Raw genomic sequence first — 23,923 nt, 5'->3', positions numbered from 1 at the left:
AGTGATGGGGTAGGTTGATTGAAGATTTTCAACGTGTTTAGGAAAACCAAATTTCAAAACCTTTTGGAACGGGCAGGATCCAGGGATGAGGGGAGCGTTGAGCGTGAGGGACTCCTCTGCTTGAGTCAGGAACAGTGCCTGAGCAAAAAGGGGGCCGGAAACAAATGTGACCTCGCGGAGCGGTGTGTTCAGGCTGTCTCCTTTCTGTCGCTGTGCATTATCCAGCATTTCTGCAGCAATCGCCACAATAACAGAGCTACAGCATGCACGGCGTATGGAAAATGTTGGCTGCATTGGATACTCCACCCAAGTTCGGGAACAACTGCAAACTTAAGTCACACTGCTGATTTTTTTTCTGCTTTTGGGAAGGCTTTGCAGAACACTGATGTGGTGTCACCTAAAAATTGTAGGGGCTGGGTTGTCTCCCAACCATTTTTTTTTTCTGATGGGTCACAGAAGGGGCTGATTTTCTTGCAGCCTAAGATTAGACTTGGGTGTAGCCTCCTGCAGAAGTCACCTCGTGAGGTGAAGGACAAGGAGGCAGTGTTTGTCTTCTGAGACCCTTGCGCTGTTAGGAGCTTTATAAATCCACTCTAGAAGATGACAGTGGAATCAGGACTGAATGAGGAGTTGTCATAACTTGCGGAGCCCTTGTGTAACGTTCTCTCTGTAGCTTGGCCTGCTCGGTAGGCTGTATCATGCCAACAGCTGCCAACTCAGAAACCAGAGAGATGTTGGGAACATGGATGCACAACTGCTCTGGCAGAGTTCTGACGGGGTTGGGCAGCCATTCAACTTGCTGGAGAGAGAGAGAAAGGATTTTTTTAGAGACTCTTTATTTTGTATGTTGAAGGTCTGTGAAGTCTGTGGCTGGGAGAACGTGCGCAGCTTTCATTAGCTGTGAGAAGTGTTTCCAGCTGATATTACAGTGTTGATATTTGCCAGTTTGTCATCTTTTCTTCTTCCACTTTGTATTCCTCTGGCTTTTGTGGAGGTTAGCCCCCAATACACCGAGGTGTTCAGGGACTCAGATGTCTGTGTGGTATAAATCACAACTCTTAATTACAACAAGCATGGAAAACTGTAGCGTTAACTATGTAACTGGGGGGAATATGAAGCCTGTCTTTTGAAACCTGACAGCATAACTTAGGCTTTGACATTAATCTGATCTACCTTTGTAGAGACTTTATAGGAAGAGTTATGTCAGATGCAGACTACTTCCAATAGCAATATTATTTACATTGTTCATACATGAAGAAAATCTGCCCCGCTCAATTAAAAGAAATAATATTATTTCTACCCATTAAGTCAGTTCACTAAGATAAACCTGCAGGAAAGATAGACTTCCTTTACTTTCCCAAAATGACAGTTGCCACTGGCTCACAATTCTGTAATATCATTCAAGGAACTGTGGATTTTCTTGGTAGAAGAGTGAAGGCTGGATTTATTTTCAGGATGTTGATACAAGATCACAGAATCATCTAGGTTGGAAAAGACCTTGAAGATCATCTAGTACAACCATTAACCCAACATTGAGAGTTCCCAACTACCAGATCCCTCAGCACTAAGTTGACCCTACTCTTAAACCCCCCAGGGATGGGGACTCCACCACCTCCCTGGGCAGCCCAGTCCAACGTCTAACAACCCGTTCTGTAAAAAAATGCCTCCTAAAAAAAAAAAAAAAAAAAAAAGATACTTTTACTCTATTTGAAGCAGATTTGTAAAAATGTTTGTAAAAATCTTAATGTTATCCCTTTTAATTCTACATTAAATCCTTATCAGATCAGTTTAACAAAAGAAAGATTAGCTCCAACATCAGGATAAAATGTATAGCTGCAGCCGCATTAATTCTATTAGGGCTCAGGTTTGTAATCTCTTAAAGTTGGAAAGATACCTAGTAATGTTTAAATGTCCTTATTATTTTCTAATTCAGGAAAATATACATTTGTTCAGCTTCTTCAAATAAGATTTTCTAGAATTTATAATCGTCCTCTCCTAATTGTTGTTAATACCCAGATATCCTATACGCACAGTGAAATTTAGCCAGCTCATACATCTATCTTTATGTGTTAAAATCTTGAATTTACACAGCTGCTACTCAGCCTGCAGCAGTGATATCTAATCTTTTGACTCTGGTAAGCTACAGAAATTTGGGGAGCTGTAAAATAAAAAATGGAAATTAATATTTATTCTGGAATCTCTGTTCAGTCACTCCATGTCCCTTCTGAATAACTGAGCCATCCGATAAAATTATTGAAACCTGGTACCATAGAAATATTGAGTTTCAATAATTATCTCTGGATTTTGGTATCTTTTGATATGAGTCCTATGCATTTGTTCCATGATCCTAGTGAGCCACAATATAATTTGGATCATTTAACTGCCAAGGGCTTTACCACTTCATCAGGTGGCTGGTGTCTTTTATTCTGTTTGACAGACTGAAAGGCAGTTTTCAAATCTTCGCTGTCATTATGATCAAGTGGAGCTGCTTACTGCAATGGACTCCCCAGCATCCCGTGCTTTATCAGCTGTGTCTTGTTGTGATATACTGTTCCCCTTGAAGATTATGACTTCTGAGATCTCTTCAGAACTATTAAGAAAGCACTCCTAGTTCATCCACACACTACAAAACAATGAAAACTTAGAAGCAAAGATAGAATACAGTATTATTCATGGAAAGAAAGTTGAATTCCCGTATTTTTCACTGTATGATGTGTTCACTAAAAACAAATTAATGGGCAAGCCCCCATAAAAGAAATTTAGTCAATTATAAAGGATGATTTTTTTTTTTTTTTGCTGGGAACTGATACTTGTTGCATCTTCCATAAAAGGTGAATTTGATTCACTTAATGTTAATATAGCTCTTGAAAGACAATGTTAGAATGACCTCAAGAAATTCTTTGATTGATTCTTAGCTCGGCTAATACGTATTATAAATCAGAAATGTATTTTCTTCAAACCAGCTGTGCTACTCCTAGCAACGTGAGATTTTCAGAAACCTTACCCAGTGTGTTCGCAGGTTTGTAGTGCGTGAAGATTTGGGTTTTTTTACTGGTTAAGGAACAGCATAATTTTCCATCTCCTGAGTTGCTACTAGTCATTGCCTCATAACACGTGTCAAATTTGTAATTCATTAACAATCACAGCCTTCACAGCTTAGTTTGTGATTTCTTAACTTTCTCGTGCTTCTGCAAAATAATTTTCTTCAACAGACTCTTCTCACTTTTCTGTTCTCACTTTTTATTTTTAAATTATTAAAAGGGGGCAGCAATTCAGGTACTGTCCAGAGTGAGAACAGACTCGTGTACTAGTAACAGCATCTTGTCATTCCCGTTTCTTGCTACTCCCATCCTAATAATGCTTTAAATGTTACTGAATCTCAAAAAGTCTAGACTCCGCAATACTTTCTAGTTCTATAGGATAGTGGGAGGTAGTAGAAACACTCTAAAAATTATCACAAATATCTTGGCAGTATGCAGGATGACAGAAAGAAAACCTGTAACTGGACAGGGCAGGCTTGTGTGATCTGCATTAAGTTCCCCTGTTTCCATGTTTGATGATAGATAAATTCCAGCCTACCTCAAAAATCCGTATTTCCAGCTTTAGCAGGCATGAAAGTTACCCACTAGGACTCTCCTCTGGTGTTAGAAGACTATGGAAATCAGTGTGCCTTAGAAGTGAAAATACGAGCTAGCAGATACGAGTCCTGTGGATCGAAATTTGTCACTGCTAAGAACTGTGGTTTACACTCTATTCATCTCACTTCACTCTCCAACCAGATATTATTCCATGGCAGTCGAGGCTTCCGTACCTTCAGCATGGTGTCAGCAGTGTTGGTTTTGATTATTAAAGAGTCTTATGCTTTCACGATTATTTTCCCTTTCCTTGTCTTTTTCTGTGTCACTTCATTTACCTTGTCTCCTTTGTGCTGTTATCTTTTTATCTGACAATTTGATTTCCCCCAGGATGGTTCCTTTTGAGAGTGAAAGGAAACATGAGATCATCAAACCGATATTTTATTTTCCCTTCATCGCATGTCCTCTATATTTTATCTTGGTTTTATTTTAAATTATTTTTTTCCTGTATTTTTATGACATGTCTGAAATCTTTGTACATTTTTTTGCTCAGTTGCATATAAATGATCATTTGTTTGTACCACTGTATTGTATTCTACTTTTCTAAGAATAAATAAAGTTTTTTTGGGGAAAATAAATCATGTAAACACTGGCAAAATAATGCATTTTAATGCCATCTAGAAATTCAGTTTCGAACTAGCTTGGAATATAATAAGCTGAGAAACTTCATTTAACTAGCACTTTTAAATCAGCAAAGCGGTGTTAGGAATCAGTCATCCCAGAAGGCAAATTTTAATGTTGTTTGATGATGAAGTATAAGCTGGAAGAATCAGTTAAAGAAAAAAAAAATAAAAAGAGGAGGATGTAATATATAAATTGCCTTGTACAGACACTGGTAATAGCTGGAAGGGCATCTTAGCTAACTCAGTGTTGGCTTCACACAAGTGAAGAAAGGAGATCTTCTCCTTAGAGGTCCCTAGCAGTGAATATCTGTAATATCTGGTCCCAGACACGGTGCTCATCCAGAATCCAATGAAATCAGTCAACTCGTGCTATTGATCACCATCAATTTAGGTCGAGGCTGTAATGGATTTAAAAATGACATGTCATCCCTGTGATTAATGACCCTGGGCTCAGGCTTCTGCTACCCAAAGCAGTGTTGAAGCATTCAGATTTAGTTCCAGCGTATTTCCCTAGCTGCGAGGAAGGAATTTTTGTGTTTGGTTTAATTTTTCTCTCATATAAATCATGTAAGAAACCTCTGCTAATCAGGTTCTTAGGGATATAATCTGGATTTACTCAGCATGAACCTTGGGGAGGGGGGGGTGAAGTATTAAATGGAATAAGCTTAAAAAAATCAATGTTGCCGTGCAGGGAAGGCAGAAGGAAACAACCTGTTTAAAGTTCCGGTTTGGTAATGGATTTAAGTACTTAAGTTGCATTACATCACCTATCCCAGAGAATTTCTGTGGCTACTCATGTGCTTGGCATGAGCTTATGTGTTTTACTGAATTGGAGCCTTAATGTGTCAGAGTCTTTTAGATTCTTCACACAATGTTTACAGAGCTAATGTTTGTATATTTTATCTCAGCCTAAAGTGGTATTTTAAAGTTGACTTTTTGAGAGGGGATTGAATATTCGGTAATAACGACATCAGTAAAAGTTTAAAATAAAAACGATAAAACGTAACTGTTTTCTCATTATTTTTTTTTTTTTCACATTTTTGTGGTTTGTAAAATGCTTTAGGCCTTGATCCGACTAAAGCTTTTAAACATGTATGTAAAATTAAATAAGGGTTTGTGATCCTGATCTCACCCAGATCACCAAAACACTTCCATTCATTTTAGTGGTAGAGGATCAAACCTGAGTTCCTTTGAAACCAACCATGTCTAAAGCATGAACTGGAAGTTACACTGAAGTGATTTGCTGAAGATTGAACCTACCCTACAATAATGTTAACAAGCAATTTACAAATCTATTTATCCATTGAATTTAAATAATCTTCTAATAGCTGAAATAACCCGTGCTCAATATTAGCAAAATATTAGGGAATCACAGGTACTAATACTGTGTAAAATACATATATTAAAAAAAAAAAAAAACAAACCAACAACCGAACTTGATGGTTTGGTTATGATTTGCCGTAAGTTCAGAACCATATTTATAAGCACAAATATGGAAAAGACCTACTCAGACTTCCTCAACATAACAAGTACTATTTCTTCAGAAGCATTCAGTATCCAGAATCTCTCTTTTGGGAAACTGGTGGCCAGATTTTTATTATGCTGAATTATTTTAATAATTTGGCTGGCCATATCTTTTTTCATGTTGAAATAGGAGCTTGGGCAGCTTCCAAAATATAACCCTAAATGGGTGTGCAGAAAGCTTTTCAAAATTCAGTTTAAATTAAAACATTTGTGGCTAATAGTCAGGAGGAAGAGTTTTTAAAGGCTTTCACAGGGGTGAAATGGAGAACTATCGCTGGGCATCAAACAGGTTGCAGAAGAAACTCTTCGTGCCTCCTGTGCCAAGTCCCTCTTGTACTCCTGGCATAATAGGAAAAAAATGGGAACTTTTGAGATTTGGATTTGACTAGGCTGGAATGGTGAAGGATGATGATAGAGCAATCTGTTATGCATGATGCTCCAGCGGAGTAAATCAGAGCGTTAAAGGGTAGCATTGCTTTGCTTTGGGCTCAGTAGAGTGAAAAATTACATCCCTTATGTACTAGATAATAATTTAGAATCTAAAAGCTGTGTAAAGCAATGTAAAGAATCCATTAAATTTTAGTGGGTTTTGGAACAGAACCTCCGTGAATTTAATCTTTAATTCATAAAAGAATAATCTGTTACCTCGCAGGGTCATTTTAGATGTAGTTGAGTTCCGAAAACAACACCGTCTTCAGGGCCATCCTCTTTGGCTGCAGTGGCTAGAATTTGCTATTTCAAACCAGAAGTATAAAAAATATTAAGTATCTGTTTGCTAAAAAGAGCGAAATATTAATTACATTATTAGCCTCACTATCTTGATCCTTTTTTCTCTCCCCTCATCGTCCTTCCCCTTTCTCTCTGGAGATGGCCAACGATGTGAGGTTGGGCCTCAGAAGCATGGTGAGAGTTTATAATAAACGTACAGATAATTGGTTTGTTGTCGAAAATGCTTGCACAGATGAATCTTTGCTAGTTATCTCATCTTTACCTCTCCCCGGAACTCCCCTTGAACCTAACCTTTGTGTTGTTGGAAGTGCCTGTAACTACAGTAGATGGAGCGTGTGCACAGTAAAGGTTTCTCCACGTGTAAGTTCTCCTTTCTCCCAAGAGTTCCTTTGCAGACACGTTGGCATGCTCATCACCCAGCACTCATTCACTACTGCATTTTGCTGCTTGTGTTGAAAAATGTTTCTTCGCGTTCTCTTGCTGTCCTCTTTTTTTTTTTTTTTTTTTTTTTAACCCCATGAAAACTGTGGAAACATCTGTAACCAGTCATTCATTGTCTGTGTACTCGAGTTACCAGTCTCTAATGCTTGTGAACCAAGGTTGGTACGGATTTTAAAGCTTGAATACCTCAGCATGAGGCTGAATGTCCCCTTTCATAGTGAGTAACAAGTGAGGATGCTGTCACAGCCTCTTACCGTGTGGGTCTGAGTCTGCTGTCGGTTGTGAGGACTAACCAGCGTTTGCGATTGCACTTGGTTAATGGATTGTGATGGATGTGGGAGCAGATCACTGCAAGAGACTCTGGGGCTACCTGCTGTCCCCTGCTGCGTGGGGCTTGTCCCATCGCTACTGTGTCCTGCATATTAAGTCACACAGTGGTATAGCGTGCGGATGCAGTTGAAGAGAAAAAAATAAAGCAGCGACAGATGTTTAACTGGTTTAAATTGGTGTGCATTATCAGCCTCAGGGGCCTGGTGGGGAGCTCAGTGTCTGGTGCATTTCTGGGCAAGACTCACAGGCGTGACCTGGGACGGCTACAGCCAGCTTTAAGGATTAAGAGTCCTGCCTAGATGTGATTTCAGGTTAGATAAATCCAACCTGGCTAAGGGGGGGGGCAACACGAGCGTGGGAAGATAGGCACGGCTTCATGAAGCTCCGTGCTGGTTTGCAGCAGTTCCTGTAGCAAGTCACTGTCACTTGATTGGCCTCTAGGTTTTTGATAATAGTTTCTTACTTTCACCAATTATATTTTCTGGCTGTGGGTAGGTGGGAATAAGCTTCGGCAATGTATTTGAAACCATTTTCTATCACATTAACTTCATCTTTGCAGCATTCTGTTATTTCTCACTTTTTTTTTTTTCAGGTTTACTTAGAAGGAAAAGGAATATTACTGTCTCTTCATACAGGAATTTCTGCTCTCTGATGAAGGAGAGCATCTCCTAGTGAATAAGCTGGTCCCTCATACATAATGTTCCACAAAGTTTTGTTTCTCTGAAGATGATTACACATTGAATTAAATTAATATATTGCAAAACTCTTTCATTTCTTTTATCCTTTCAGTTGGAAAACAGTCCTCAACTGGACCTCAACTGATGTCAGTCTCAACGCATTCTTCTATCAGCTGTTTTGTGGATGATAGCTTAGTTAATTGCTAATTTAAAATACATGGTATAGCTTCCACTCCTAAGAGCAGAAGCTTGATTGCAGAGTTGGGCTTATTTATAAAAGGAGTTTTTCAAGTAGACACTTGAGGTGCATCTGTACTTATTTCTAATAAGATACAGTTATGGACAAACCGGTATCTAGCAGAGTACATCCAGAAACCACTCAGCAGATTTTATGTAACATTAAGTGCTGTTTGACTAGGTCAGTTGCCTGTGTTGAATTAATGACAGCAAACATACATCACTGCTGCATCTGTTTACACGTCTGTCTGCATTTCACTGCATTGTCGACTGCAGAATCTCTAGAATAATGAGTGTGGCAAACTGAGTCATATTAAAAGGGGGTAATTTGTATTATTATTATAACCCCATACTGTGTTGTCATTGTTTTGCAGCACATCTATTACATATATCATCACTGATTTTTCTTCTTCAGCAAGCCAATTATGTCTGGTTTTGCCACTCTGTCAGAGTCTCCTGGAATAAATTAAAATTACAGCTTTATAGATGCAGTAGCTGTAGCTGAAAGTAATGATAATGACCCCGGGTGAATACAGAATTTCAAAATAATCTTAAACAAACGTACATGTGCAGAGCTGCTGCTGCTTCATTTCTCCCTAACAAGCTACGTGGTTGAGTCCATGATGTCTGGAACACCACGGGCAGAAACTGGGAGCGGGGTGGAGCTGTGGGTTTTGACACTGAGCTAAGAAGAGAACAGCCTGTGGGTACCTGAGCATGGAAACTTCACTGTTTCAGTTTTATTTCTCTGCTTTTTTTTTTCAGTTACACAGTGTGTCTGTCTGTGCGTGGAAGAGACTTCCTTTATGCCTGGCTGCGTACATGCGTGTGTTCCATCATCTGTATCTCATGACTGCTGATACTTGTATTTTTTAACATACGTGTATGGGTTAAGAGGTGTTTTATGTAGATGGTGGAGGGACTGGCATATAACCTGCTCGCGGTCAGAACTTGACTCAAATTTTGAACCTCAGTCCTAATCACAAAATTGCCTTATTTTTTCAGAGAGTTCTTTCACAGAATGAAAATGTAAATGAACATTTATGTCTTGGTTTCGTTCTCTCACCAGAAGATATTCCTTCTGTCACCCAAGACAGAAACAAACAAACAAACAAAACAGAAATGCACCACAACATATAATTAAGACTGTATTAGTTTAAAAGCGTTATTTCTTTGCAACCTCCTGAGGCTTATTAAACTGCATTAACAGGATTTTAATACTTGGCACGGTTATCAGCATTTGACCAGGAGTTACCGACGCGTTCATGGTAGTCCCTTGGTGTATGTGCCTCTCTGCCCATATCGGCTGCATTTCTGAATTTTTAGTGCTTGATATTTAGGGTCGGGACCATCAGTCTTTTTCTTCTCCTCTAGTCTAGTGTGGTCTTATTTGCATCTCTGGAATGCAGGTGCAACTTATCACAGTTTTGGCAAGGTTTTAGCATCACATTTCTGCGGATATTCATCATTCCTTTTTGGGCATTTGTCTCCCTTTTTTGGCCTTACTGAAACTGCTTCATCAGCTTGTAATGTTTTTATCTCTTCAAGTGGCTTTCTCTGATAAGATCAGAGAAATCATGAGTGAGAACAAGAGGCCACATTAATGTCTTCGATAAAAATATTGTTGTCGAAAATCTTCACTTTTGGAAAATCCCAACCATTGCAAGCCTGGCAGCTGAACAGTATTACCTTTGAATTAATTGTGCTTAGAGTGATACAGGCAATTTCTTGAAAATATCAGCCGGTAGCTCCTTTCCAACACTCAGTGAAGAGTCTCTCAAATTTGATGTTAACTGACTCCAAACCTCCAGGTAGTTTCATATTCTTTCAATCTGACCGCCCACATACTTTTATTAGAGCCTACTGTCAAAAGTCACAGAAAATAAGCTAGGAAAAAAAAAATATATATTGATTACTCTGTAAATCGTCCTGTCTGCATCTATATCTTGCCATAATTTCTTTCCGCGTGATAAGGCCAAACTTGGTGATTCCTGAAGGGGTGTGGTCGTTTCTGGCAGGGGAGGTCGCGCAGGGTTAGTTGTTCCCAGATAATTCTGGTGAGCATCCTCCAAATCCACCCCAGTGTTTGCCAGGGTGTGCTCCTGCTGGCAGTCATAGGCCACTGAGCCTGTCGTTCACCATCAGGTTCTTGGGATGTATCAGGAACATGCCCTTCATTCGCCCTTGCAGAACTCCAACTCATTGGGGAAGAATGACATTTAAATCGGTATTTATGAATAAGATAATTTCCTGACCAGAAGCACTGTTTGGTTAGCTGTTTTCCTTAAGCTTGAGGAGGATAAGCCTGTGTTTATAATTCATTTTCCTTACACAATATTTTTTACTTTCCTTTGCTGATTAATTTCTTCAACTAATCTATTTGGAGTACAACATTAATATTGAAGATAGAATTATGAAGGTAGCAGAAGGAAAATATTTGATCTCCCTTCTGGCCACACAAGCGTATACATTTATCCAATGTAGTTGTATATGAAAAGTGAAGTTGAATTGGCATGAAACATCTGAGATATGACATTTATAATATTAACTGAGTTTTGCATATTAAGTACAAAAGAGAAAGAGAAGAAACCTTTGGTAACGTGTCTGTCTCAGTTTGGAGCTCAGTTTGGAGCCTTTGTGAAGAGAAGCAGTAAGGCTTCCCCGAGGGCCTCTGCTCTGGGTAGGGGGAGTCTCTGGGCTAGAAAACCAACACACCACCTTCCACTGTGGCTCCTGGTTTTTTTCCATCCAGCCCCTAGGTCTAGTACCTCTGCCATTCCCTAGCTCCAAGCCTCAATTCATTAATTTAGTCAGAGAGAAATGCAAAAATAGAGAACAGTTACAATGTCAGAAGGCTTGAAAATCTTTTGCAATGCTACATTACCATTTCACAGTTAAGGTGACAAAGCCTCAGGAAATGGAAAAAAAATGCAGCCTCAGTAACTGCTTAAAACTGATAACACATGGCTCATATTTAATGAGAAATATAGAATTAAAAATAAAGGAGAACACTGAGGTGAGAAGAGAGCAAAGCATCATAACTTTAAAAAATTTGTTCTTCTGGCTCTATTACCATTTAACCCTTTTTCCATCTACCTTGTTACTTTTCAGTAACTTCGTTACTGAATTTTCTGAAAGAACAATAAAGGAAAAGAAAGATGAGGTTTACAGAATTTACCAAGTCTGAAAGCTTGGCTTGTCAAATGAAGCTGTCCCAAAACCTTCAGATTTGGGATTCGAGGCAGTCTTCTAGTATGTAATGACAAACTAATCTTTTCAAGGGTTTCTAATTTTTATCTTAGGGGTTTTTAAGAGCATTTGAAAAATCATTCATTCAGCATTAAGATAGTTTCATACAAAGCTTGACATTTAGTTATTTAGCTGCTCTTCATCTAATAAGACAAAGAAAAAGGGAAGAACCTTTAAAAATCTGGTTTTATTATTCCTCAGAGGCAGAGCTGTTTTCCTTAACCTTTACAAACATTCTATTTTAACAACAAAAAGAAGGAATAGTGTGAACTTCTGGGCTCTAGGAAGCCTTTAGAAATTTTTCTCTGCTCTTAATAAGGCCAGAAATTTGTCCTTAATGCTGAAGAAAGAGTTAAAAGGAGGCAACTGAAACCCCCACCCCTACCTCTTAAAAAAATGGCAAGAGTTTACTTCTCCCCTTACTCTATAAAGTGTTCTGTCGTAGATAAAGTGGGATGTCTGTGTGAAGGAATTATGGTTTTGGTTTTGCTTGATAATGTCCCAGGGCTGGACTGTGGATAGTAGGAGAAAGGAGGGCAATCCTGTTAGGCCAGCGAAGGGAAACGTTCCAGTGACATGGTCCTTAATATCCCCTCTGCTCTGGTCAGGACGTGTCTGTTAAGAGCATCCCATCTGTGGCTCTCCGTGTTTACGTCTTAAAAGAGCTGAGCTAAACATATAGCCAGGATTAATTAATTCTTTAAGTTTTACGACCTTTGTGCACAGATGCTCCAGATGAAGAGCACACTTCATTCACAAATGTATGTTTCCTCTGCAAACAGTTAATGACTGCATGGTGCAAATACTGAAACTACCTTTCCCTCTGGCTTGACGTGATTATCCCGATCACATTCTATTTGTTCCCATAGCAGAGAAGGATGGAATGTACCCGGTATGCCCTTGCAATCAAAAATACAAGCGCAAATAAGATGTTGATAGATATTTTCACTTGAAGTGATCTGAAGAAGGCATTGGTATTTGACAAAAGCTTAGAAAAACACAAATGAGCCATGAGCGTTTCTCCGAAGGTTTATTTAGGAAAATTTCTTCTGGTGTGCGCTCAGTTCTACCCTGAGTTCTCTACTTTTCTCATTTTGTAGTAGGGGCTTAACAAGAATATAGGTTCCAGATAACTACAATGCCAACCTGGGAGTCTAAATCAAAGCTAGCACCATTTTTGAGAAAAGAACTAGTACGGGGTACCTAAAAAAGCATTATATAACAGGCTTCTGGAGTTTAACTTCCCTAGACACAGGTGTCAGCACACGGGGTGGTAGCTGGAGGTGGTGTCCAAGCAGAACTTGGTGAGGTTTCACTGCCAGTCTGCCATTTCACTTCAAGAAATAGAAGTAAATACATTTATTAATTAAATCCAGGTAACCCTCTGGCCATTGTACTACAAATCCTTAATCTGCCTAGCTAGAGGGTTTATGGACTAGGCTCTGTGTTATCATCAGCTTGGTGCACTGTCTCACTTACTGAACGACGAGCCTGACAGGTCAGGTACGGCTGTTGGCAAGAAGGACTTGCTGCAGTTGCCGGGGTTATCTGATCAAATATTGTGTGGCCCCTTCCTGCCACAGAAGTTTCTTTTTTTTATACCGTCCATGGACTTTGTCTAACTCAGAATAGTCTGATTAGAGGAGTTGGCTGAAAAAGCAGTATATATTTTTAAAAAAAAACAGTTTGTTTCTTTGATAGCAAGACAATATCCCTTAGGTTTCTGGGAGCTTCACTGGGATTTTGGTGGATTTGTGATGTAAATGAAATCGGAATTCATTTTCTGCTGATTAGCAAAGGAGGTGCAACGTGCAGCTCAGACCTGTAGTTGTTGAACAATTGTACTTCCGTTGAAATCAATATGGATTTAGCCTAAGCTAAGGACACGGGTTTGGGCTCACCATCATGTAACACTAATTAATTTCCAAATCTGTGCAGAGATCAGCAAATGCAGTGGTTCTTAAGCAATGTGGAAGGTGGTGTTAAATCACAAAGTTAGATCCAAAATTTGTGGTTGGCATTGACAGGAATCAAGGGCTTTGTAGTTGACTTGTCACTTTACAGGTGAAAGCCAAGTTGCATAGCAGTGGGTACCACTGGAATAAAATTGTAATTCTCTGTGCTCCACCTGAACACCAGTGGCAAAAGATCATGGGGTGTAGTGACACCTTATTCCCGGAGCCTTTTGGTACAAATCAGAGCGGTAAGACTGCTGGTGTTGGGTTTAACCAACATTTAAACACGTTGATCTGTGGGCAATCGAGGATTACTGGAACACAAAAGTTTCAGGCAGTCCTGCTTCTCAGGCTGGAGTGTTGTTGGCTGCCCAGCATCATTACGAGATTCTGTCAGACCAGGGAATTTCTCCAGTTCCAGGATTGTTGGGCTTTTATAGATGCTTTGCTGCTAGTCTGCTGTACGGTACACTTGCATCAAATAACTGCAACAGCAGATCATAGCTGTGCTTTACGAAATATAGAGAAATGATATAATATAATACCTTTTTCTTGGCAATACAACGCTAGCTATTAAAATTCTGTCATACAGCATCCCTGGTGGTTGACTTTACTCTGCCAGTTTTGTTGCTTTCCAGTTGGAGCCGCCTGAATGCTGCGCCAGGGTGACAAACAGCCCATTGTAGGTCTTTGCTGCTTCAGGTTTTAAAGACAACTTCCTTTGCTGCATTTCCTCGTGGAAACTAAAACACGTTGAGTCAGTGGTCCCAAAAGGCCTTTGAAGACACTGCTCTGGGAGCCTTAGGCAATGCATTCTGAGGAGTTGGTGATGCATTTTTTTTAAAGACCAGCATTAATTTCCCAAGCTCTGACCACAGACTTTTACCAGATGATGTGTCAAGGTGACAGACAAGCTTATAGTTGGTCACACAACTGTTGGGGACATAAATGAGTGGTCTCCTTCCCAGGGCTCCCAGAGTAGGCGTCTCCTAGTGCTGTTCCAGTAGGTCTGTAGTCTGTGCCACGTAGGTGACCCAGGGCTTTCTCTGGGAGGAGAAGGCTCCTTCGCAACTACAACCCCCTGGCCAGTAGATGTTGGCACCTGAAGCAACTACCCTGGAGTCAACTAGGCTGTGCACAGAGTTTTACTGACGTGTTCCTTAGAAAATGCACTGCAACTAGATGAGACAGTGGCGAGATACTCGCTGGAGTTTGGCATCCCAGATGGCTTGTTTGCCTGCCAGATGCTTTTTTTCTGGGCTTGAGCAAGGTGAGCGAAGGGCTTGTGGGATGTGCTGGTCCCCAGTGCCAGCTCCTGTTAGGTTTACCTCTAAGGAGGACGGGATTGACAAGATCAGGGGCTTTTGCAGGCTGAGATTGGGCTGGTGGTTTCTTCAGCATGTGTTTCTCAGCTGGAAATGATGAGCAGACCTCACGGTTTTGCATAGGCACCGATGAAATCAAAACAATGTAATGAGCGAACCGCAGCTCCTGTCACACACAGGCAGTGGAGGGGGGCCGGATGGGATTGGAGATTGTGTTTGGACTGATTGTTCTGATTTCTTCCTCACTAGGACAAAGAAGTGAACCTGGAGCAAGTCCACAGACGCATGAACAGTTTAATTGATGAAGACATAGCCCACAAGCAAATCTCTCCAGCGTCCATTGAAATCTCAGCCCTGGAGATCGGTGGCATGCAGCCAGCTCAGACCCTGGAGCCGGTACGCGAATACCAGAACACGCAACTTTCTGTCACCACCTTTTTACCAGAACAGACAACTCATGGTGCCAGCAGGACACTGACAGCTGCCTCTGGCAGCAACCTGCCGCTGCCCCTGAGCAGCTCGGCCACCATGCCCTCCATACAGTGTAAACACAGGTCACCAAATGGAGGACTATTTCGTCAGAGTCCCGTGAAAACCCCGATCCCAATGTCATTTCAGTCTGTGCCAGGGGGAGTAATTCCAGAAGCAATGGAGCCCTCTCATGGAACATCCATATGACAAAAACAAACAGTAAAACAACCAGCAGAGCTTTTTAATACAAAATGTAAAAGAAACAAAAAAACAAAACAAAACAAACAAACAAACAAAAAACAAACAAAAAAACCCAAAACCCACAAACTCTTAACGTTTTTCTTGTATATACCTGTAAATAATGAAAGAATGAAGTGGGGTTAAAGTGTATTTTGAATATTCCCAATTTTCGAAGTCAGTAAAAAAACAAAAAACAAAAATGTATGAATGACTTTGTAAATTTTGTTCTATATGAATAAAAAGGCAAACTACTTGTGATCGTTCTCAAGTGCCAAAGAAGACCAGTTACTGGGACTGAGGGCCGTACGTTTTATTCCACTGATTTCAACACTTATTCCCTTACTGTTTTGGTTTTTTGTTGTTGTGTTTTTTTTTTTTTTTTCTTTTAAAGAGCAAAAAACTTACCTGTTTCTTGCTAGAAAAGTTCACCATGCTCAGATCTCTCCTTTCCCCAGAACTCTATTTTATAGTCAAGGTGGCAGTTCACTCAGAGAATTTAACAGCTGGTATTAGCATAGCAGTAACAAATGTTTTAAATGTGAATTATAACTAAAATCCATCAAACAATAAACAAACAAACAAAAAAAAAGAAAACCTTTTCCTTCTAACAAGGGTTTAAACTTCCACACAGTTTCTAAGTTTAAGCACAGGATTACTGAACTGTGTTTTTTACGTGTCTGCTGCACTGTGTGGCTCCTTTTATTTAACCTTCTGTGTTTTGTTATATATATAATAGATATTATATATCTATTATATATATGACCTGTATATTATATATATAAATGCTTTGATAAACAGGTTTTAGGTTAAGGGGAAAGCTTTTAAGAAAAACTGATCAGCTCTTTTTTATGTCTTGTGTACACAACTGAAAATGGGGAGGAACCAATGGCTGGAAGGAGTGAAACAAGGAAGAGCTTTAATGGGCAGGAGATAATGGTTTTGCAGGGACTGTGCCCTCTGGTGCCATCTCTTTAAGATTTCAAGGAATTTGTTGCATAATGGATGCAGCGCGCTCTGTTGAAGTCATATCCCTGAATGACAAGGCTAAGCTCCTGACTATAAGCACAGCTCTGGTTTTGTTTGTTTGGTTTTGTTTTTTTTTTTCAATTGATTTCGTAAAGAGAAACATTTTAATGGCCGTGTCTATAACCTCGGTAGAAATGGCTGTAAAATGCCTTTTTTTTTTTTTTTTTTTTGGTCTGTGAAACACAGAGGACAAAGGTAGAGCAACACGTATAGCAAATGTAATGTCTTCTGCAAATATACCAGGGCAATTTCATAGGACCAAAAAAAAAATCTAAACAAAACCAAACCACATTGTTTCCTTCCCAAATAGCAGTTCGAATGCCCAAGAAAACTGATCCACCCCCCTCCCCTGCCCACTGTTGCTAATAGACCATCACTATCAGAGTTGGGATAATTTAGTGTTTTCTTAAATGTATCCCTATAGCTAGGTTGTAATTTCCCTTTGTAGCTGGATTTCTTCACTTTATTAGAACCCTGCTATTTGGAAAAGGCTGTAGATCTCGGTGCAGCAAAATCACTTCCTACATTAAAGGTGAAAAATTATGTTTGGACAGAGGTAAAAATGCCTTCACATCCTAAGACAGTCAACAGGCAATCTGGGTCAGGGTAAATAAACATTCCATTGACTGCTTCTAATTTGATTTGCATAATTATGCAACAGGTATATTTTTGGCATGATAAAAGTTCCCCAAATTTTTACACTTCTGGGTTTAAGCAGTAGGGGAGAAAAGTCAAACTGTGACACAGAAACAGCCTAATGGAAGAGCGTACCCAGCATAGTCGTTCTTAGATGAGGAATATTAATGGAGAGTTTACAGAAGGAATGCTCTTGCAGGGATTAATTTGTCTCTGTTGTCAAGCTGGCTCCTCGTGAAGACAGTGCGATTTTGCAGCTTGGCACAAACTGCACTATTTGCTTCAAACTAATTAAAAATGAATAATGCTCTAGTCAGCTGACTAGACTTATCCTGTTTAGAGACTTGGCCCACAGAAGCTTACGATTTTCTTCCTTTCTTCTTTCGTCATACTTTTTCTTATCATCTTAACAAAACGATGGCCACAGGAAAAAAAGAGACGTTTCTTCCCCTGATTTTTTTTCCCACCTTCCATGAATACGCTCATTAGTTATGACAGAAATCGCTGCGCAAATAGACTGTGCACATCTACGTATCCGTAAAGACGCTTTAGAAGAAAGCGTGCGACTGTTGGCATGGCAAAAACCCCTCCTTTTTATTACCGATTTAAGATATTAGCAGCTGCACAGGAACATGCTCCAGAAGAGGTGCAAGGAGATGCTTGGGTAGCTACAAGGGTGCAAATCCGCAAGTGCTGCTCCCTGCTCGGTGGTACCAGAGCCAGGAGGCTCTCGCCCCTTGCCCCGAGCATCCTCCGGAGCACAGGTGGGTGAGCAGCTCGCTCAGCCACCTCAGCAGCACAAGGCAGCTGCCCAGGCACCTCCTCCCTTTGGCCTGGTAAGAGCCCCGGTGAGCTGCTGGTGCGTGGCAGCGTAGCCCCTGCTGCTGGCTCTGCACCAGTGTCGTAGCAAACGAGCTTGTCTGAGCTGCTCCCTTGCCATTCCACCACAAAGCATGCTGTTTATTTGCTGCGGCAAAGCTCAGAGCGGGGGATCGAAGCCCTCCTTTCCTGAGGAGTCATTGCTTTCACAAAACATACTCCTTCTTTTTCATATTATAGTCTAAACCACTGGGCTGAGTAATTTAAACTAAACTGCACTTGTGGAATAAGTTGTGAATGCAGTATATTTTTGGGGATTAACTTTTCACATTCTCCATCTTCAGTGTTCCCCTGGCTTAGTCTTGCCACGTGCTGTAAAGTTTGGAAGGGTGAGTTAACTTACAAAAAAAAGGTTGGAGCTCCCTGATTCCCATGCACAGACTGTGTTCACCTGTTTGAATGCTCTGCAGGACTCCGTCTAAGATGATCACCCTCTTGAAGACTCAAACCCACACGCTCCTCTTTCAGAAAAATATTCACGCATGTGTGTAAGCCCTATAGAAAGCAGCTGCTTTATGTACAGGTTGAAGTGCTTTGCTGCTTCATAACGGAGTTAAAATTCAGATCTCAAATTAAATCTGCGGCTAATTTTAAGCAGGTGAGTTAGCTTACCAGACTCCCTGGGACTATTCAGTTGCTTAAAGTTAACCCTCTTGAATGCTTTGCTGCACCAGGGTCTATACTGTAGAAGTAGGAATCCACAATGGATCTGTCACTGTCTAGTAATTATTTGTCTGTATAAAAGTTAACAAGTCATAACTTGAGCCTGTCAACCACGGCAGGAAGCTGTTAAATCTTTCATGTGATGGTGGTTTCATTCTAGATTATTTAAGCAAATCACCAGGCTCTCCTTGAACATCAACAATGTTTCTTTCCCCATAACTTTTCAGTTTTCAAAGTAAATGCCGAATGTATGATTTGCATATTCTGTCTCCTGTTTTATATTTATATCTTCATTTTGACAGATCAAAGCTTTCAGTTTCTATACAATATGTATTCACCGCACACTCATGCATATATATATATATATATATACATGCGCAGTTACTCACAGAAGAAGTGAGAACCATCATTTCCATGTGATGTAAATGAGCATAACCTCAGAGCTCTCACAGAGCTGTGCTTATTTGCACCACCTGCAGATCCGACCCTTCACTTTTCATATCTGGCAAGTTGTGGTAGGAAAAGCTGCAGAAATTCCTGAAAACTTTGAAGACCAAACTGTGCCCTTGATTTTCCAATGGAACTTTGCCTGAGTGCTTAAACAAAGGAATAATGTGTGATCCCAAATATTCCAGCTTCTCCGGGATGTTTACATTGCAAAGGTGGTTGTACATGAAACGGATAATCGAGTGCCTATACCTTCCTTTTATCGTGCTCTTTTGCTGATGAACTTTTGCGGAAGTGACATCTGTGGCACAGCACCTGTCGTGCATCTTGTTCTATCGATCCATTAGTTTAGAAATGACTTTATTTTCATACAAAAAAAAAAAAAAAAAAGTGACTCCGTTTTCTTCTATTTGCTTGCAACCCACGGGCAATCTGCTTGCAATCTGAAGAATGCATTGCTTTTATTTCTTAGTATGTCATGTTTTCCTATTGCAATGGAAAAAAAAAAAAAAAAGAATAATTGTGCTTTTTAATTTCAGAGTTGAAACTTGATAGAACGTTTCTATGCTGAGTTACAGCTACATGTGTGCAATATTTGTCTTGCAAAGTGAAATTCCCAATATCTGCCTTGCTTTGATAACCATTGCTGCACTGTAGATGAAGTCTCAGCAGAACAACTCACTTTCTCTTCCTCTGCTGATAGAATAAAACACTTAAACCTGGGTTCTCACCTGTGTAAATCAGCATCCTTCCAGGGAAAGGGCCAAGCATACCGAATTTCAGTAGGTGAAGATTTGGCTTTTAATATTAGGCTTGAAAGCACTGCTTCCCATAAACTTGCATTCAACAATAGCTCTGAAAAGAAAAATATTTTGAGAGTCTCAAAAATGAACACAAAAGAGGAACATTTATTACTGTTTTAAGCACTTAATATGGATTTCAGTTTAAACCGTGTGCTGAAATAACTTAGAGAACAAATTTCTTCTTAAAATCTGTTCAAATGTAGGTATACTTCTCCTCTAAGAAAGGTTAAAAGCTGTTGGCTTGGTGGCAAGTGGAGCGTTTCTTCCAGAGGCAATCATGTTACTGGAGCAATAGAGTGACCACAGTGCTCAGGCCATTTTATTTTATTTTGTTTTATTTTATTTTATTTTTCTCTACTGACTTGAACTTACGTTGTGAGCAGCTGTAGAATAACAGATCTAAACACAACACACTTGGGGGACCCTGTTGGAAATTTCCCAAAGAATCCACATCCTTTGGCAACCTGGGAAAGGCAAGGAGAAAGTTAGAAGAAAACTCTGAAGAGAAGCAAAATTCAAGGTAAAAAATGAAGATGTGGTGAAGGGGGAGGGAGAAAAGGGTCATTGCAAGTCATGTGTCTAGCAAATCTGTATTGCTTGGAAGCCTAGAATCCATCGTACAAGCGCTCACCTCAGTTAATGTTTTTCTTAAATTTGAGGAAACAAATAAAACCAGAGCTTGTTCTATGAGCAACGGTTACTATATGATTTAAAAGTTGGAATTATTTGTATGGTGATGCCAGTTTTTTTGGCTTGATTCTCACTCAGCTGGGGAAAATCACTTTCAGTCAGTGATTTGTACCTCAACCAGCTGTGGGCTGTTCGCTGAATGAGGCTCCCAGTGGCTCTCCAGGTCTGCAGGTGGGAAAGTTCAGCCTCACTCACCTACCTATAAACATCGAATTTCTCGGGGTTTGGGTAAGGATTAAGGTTTTTAGCAGTACTGACTGCGTCTGGCTCCCTGGGTGTGGATGCTGTTTTGCTGGTGTTTGCGGTGGAGTACAGCAGCGTAGAAACTTCATTTCTCCAAGCTTGCAAGGTAGCTAATAACAGAAGCAAGGCTTTTACTGAGCTTGTTTTCTCCTAAATTTACTGCCAGACTTATTAGAGGGATTTTTTTTTAAAGTGCACAACGATATTACTTTTTTTTTTTTCCCCCCTGTTTAAATTGGCATCAAACAGTTTGCTTAGAAATCAACTTTATGTCACTTTGTAATGGAGCACCACCATAAGAAAGCTAGTTTTTGGTTTGGTTTTTTTTGTCTAAGGCTTGCTGGAAGATGTTTTATTTCTCAGTATCTCTTCAGTTCTTTTGTTGCAGTTATAAAACTGTAGTTCTGAGGGTGTAAAGGTTTGTATGTTTTGGTCTCAATGTAATGGGGGAGAAATAAGTCCTCACAGTCATAGAGAAACACAGACATGGGAAGTAGCAGGGTAGGGAAAAAATGGGAACAAAAATGGAAAAAAAAAAATAATGTTGCACATCTTGCCAAAGCTTTAACTACTTGGATGACTGGCTGGGATAGAAAATGGTTTCCAAATAGTATGTTACACGTGACTGACTGTACTGTAGAAATCACCTGAAATGTTTCTAGGTGGGGAAACCACAAATCGCAGCTCAACGTGCCCCCAGGTTGTTTTCAAGATGAAGAATGCTTTTTTTTTTTTAAATTGTTTTGTTATTATGTCATAACTAAAGCTGTATGTGAAGAGATGTGGAACCAGAGGTTTTAAAACAACTTTAGTTAATTATCAGACTGCTTTTAGACTCTGACATTAGAAAGTTGCTCATTAAAGAAATTATCTTTGAGATTTTCTATATTTCAGTATTTTCCTTAATTTATTTTCCTCTTGTTAAATATATGTATGTGTTTTCTGATGGAAATATTTTGGAAGTGGTTAAGCAGAGCACAAAAGAGCCCAGTATTTCAGGTGGGAATTGCAGTTAAAAGAGCATACGGCCATGACAATGAACTTGTGAAGAGGAGAATCCCAGATTTATGTATTTTTTTTCTACTTATCAGCAGAAAAAAACTTGACTTCTGTTTAATGTACTTTTTATATGATTTATATTGGATCAATCCCATCAAATTAAATACTTACTAGAAGTAAAATATTCCAGCCCACCAAAGTGCTGAAATGCATATTTGCAAATAAATCTAAGCAGACACTGGAAATGTTTCCCTGTTTTATATAGAAAGCCTCATTTTAATCTGATGAAGTGGGTGTACTTACGGTGAGAGATCTAAAGGCTGTAACTGCAGCTTTGGGCAGTGCTGCCCTGCACCCAGGCTCGTTGTGCCCGGGGCTCATGATGGGGTGCAGCATCCCACAGCCATCGGTACCCACAGCACGGGGAAAGGGGGATGAGATTAGGGTTGGGAATTTCTTCTTTGTCCTGAGACAGAGAGTTCTTACCCGTGAATAAATCCAGGATGACATCAGGTCAGAAGCTTTATCTGCAGTTGCAGACCTTTTTTTCATCTTGGTACATTAGTAAGGATCCCAGAGGGCTGAGCTTGACCCTGCGAACTGCTCCTCGCCTCCAGCAGCAGTGACAGGCGTGTCCCGCTCTGGGTGAAGACATCCCTCTCCATGTGTGCTGTGTGGTGGTTTTGCCCATCTCGTGGCTGTGTTGCTGCTGCTGCGTGGGTAAGGTGGGGCAGGAGAAACACCCCCGAGAAGTGTTGGGTGTAGGCAGGTATAGTGTTTACAAGCTGTTGAAAAAGAGTGGCTGCCATTTAAGAGCTGGCCAGAGAAATATATTACACTGTTTTTTCTTGATTCTAAATTCTTTGGGTTATGGTGAGAACCAGTTTTTTGGGAGGGTGCTTTGGTCATGGAAGCTTTCAACTTCCAGTACAGGAATCACTAACGTGGCAGTAGAGCCCCTGGCTTGGCACGCAGCCTGCAGGGACCCCGAGACGAGGGTGAAATCGGGGTGGGGTGAGGCTTTGGTAGGATTTACTGTGAGCGTCCTGCAGAGCTCGTGTCTGCTTCAGTGGTGGTGGAGGAGCACGGGAGAACCTCCGAGCAGCAGTGGGAGGAAGAGCTGCCAGGGAAGGGGGATGTGGAGCAACCCTGGAGAACAGGGTGGGAGTTGGGGGGAAGGTCTCCAGGGAGGAGTGCTGATGCTGAGGGCTGGGTGCTGGAATTGCCCCTCAGCAAGTGGTGAGGGTTGGAGATAAAGCGGGGGAAGGGTATCAGAGTATGAACCCCCAGCAGGGCATGAACTCTGGGCGTGGGTGTTGGTGTGCGGGACTGTCATTGTTCACGTAAAGGCTTCTGAAAATCCACACGATGCTAAATAGGGAAACTTGGGTCAGGCTGATGAAGAGAAGGGATAGCGATCATATTGGGCTGTGAGTTGCTGTATTAAGTCTGTGCTGTTTGATTTTTTTCCCTTCTGTGTCTGTAGATCAGCTCACTTGTCTCTTCCAGGCTATGATTAGTTGTGCTACATTTACCCAACTCATTGACAGGGGGGAATGTGCTTTTACAACACAAGAACAATTTCCTCTTGTGCATTTGCATTCCTGGCTTTGTCTCGTCATTCATGTCAAAATGTCAAGCAGAGAAACATATGCTTTCAAATGGAGTTTCTGTAAACCATTTGGATCAATAAGGACTGTCTGTCTGCATATTTGTAACATCTGCCACAGAGGAATATGAAGCTCTATCAATTCAGTGGCTTAGTAAACCATATTTTACTCCAGACTGTAACTTGTTTACATTCAGTGACAGGGAAAAAAAAAAAAATCGGTGCTGTGGACGCAGCAGAGGTCCATTGTGAAGGAAGTCTCGCTTTTTGGAAAGTGGATGTCTCATCTTTTGCACGCAGCAAACGCACGCCATGCTGACAGGCTGGGGGGTTAATCCATGGACGTGTCACTCAGCTCCTGACAGCTCAGTGCAGCTGCTGATCATCCCTGGGGTGCCCCAAAGGCCGCTGCTGGCAACAACTTTGATTATTCTGAGACGGCACCTGAAAAACCTGCCAGGGTGTCAGGAAACCTGGGGCGGGGAGTGTCTG

At 40.6% G+C, this 23,923-nt stretch overlaps 1 protein-coding gene across 7 annotated transcripts in view; it reads left to right on the top strand.

Annotated features, from left to right (window-relative positions):
• GRID1 (glutamate ionotropic receptor delta type subunit 1) overlaps window positions 1–16,105 on the top strand; it is a 528,159-nt gene extending 512,054 nt beyond the window's left edge. For 4 of the 7 annotated variants that reach the window (XM_074924306.1, XM_074924305.1, XM_074924304.1 and 1 more), the window contains one exon: window positions 14,975–16,105. In XM_074924306.1, coding sequence (XP_074780407.1) covers window positions 14,975–15,403 — 429 coding nt within the window. In that variant the 3' untranslated portion in view covers window positions 15,404–16,105. Of the gene's footprint in view, window positions 1–6,649; window positions 6,686–14,974 lie in introns of those variants that run through there. The other 3 variants (XM_074924302.1, XM_074924307.1, XM_074924308.1) reach the window with 3 other exon arrangements.
• The last annotated feature ends 7,818 nt before the right edge of the window (window positions 16,106–23,923 follow it).

This window comes from Athene noctua, chromosome 21 (assembly GCF_965140245.1).
Source record: "Athene noctua chromosome 21, bAthNoc1.hap1.1, whole genome shotgun sequence".
In the NCBI taxonomy this organism is placed as follows: Eukaryota; Metazoa; Chordata; class Aves; order Strigiformes; family Strigidae; genus Athene; species Athene noctua.
This window is presented reverse-complemented; position numbering and strand designations above follow the sequence as displayed.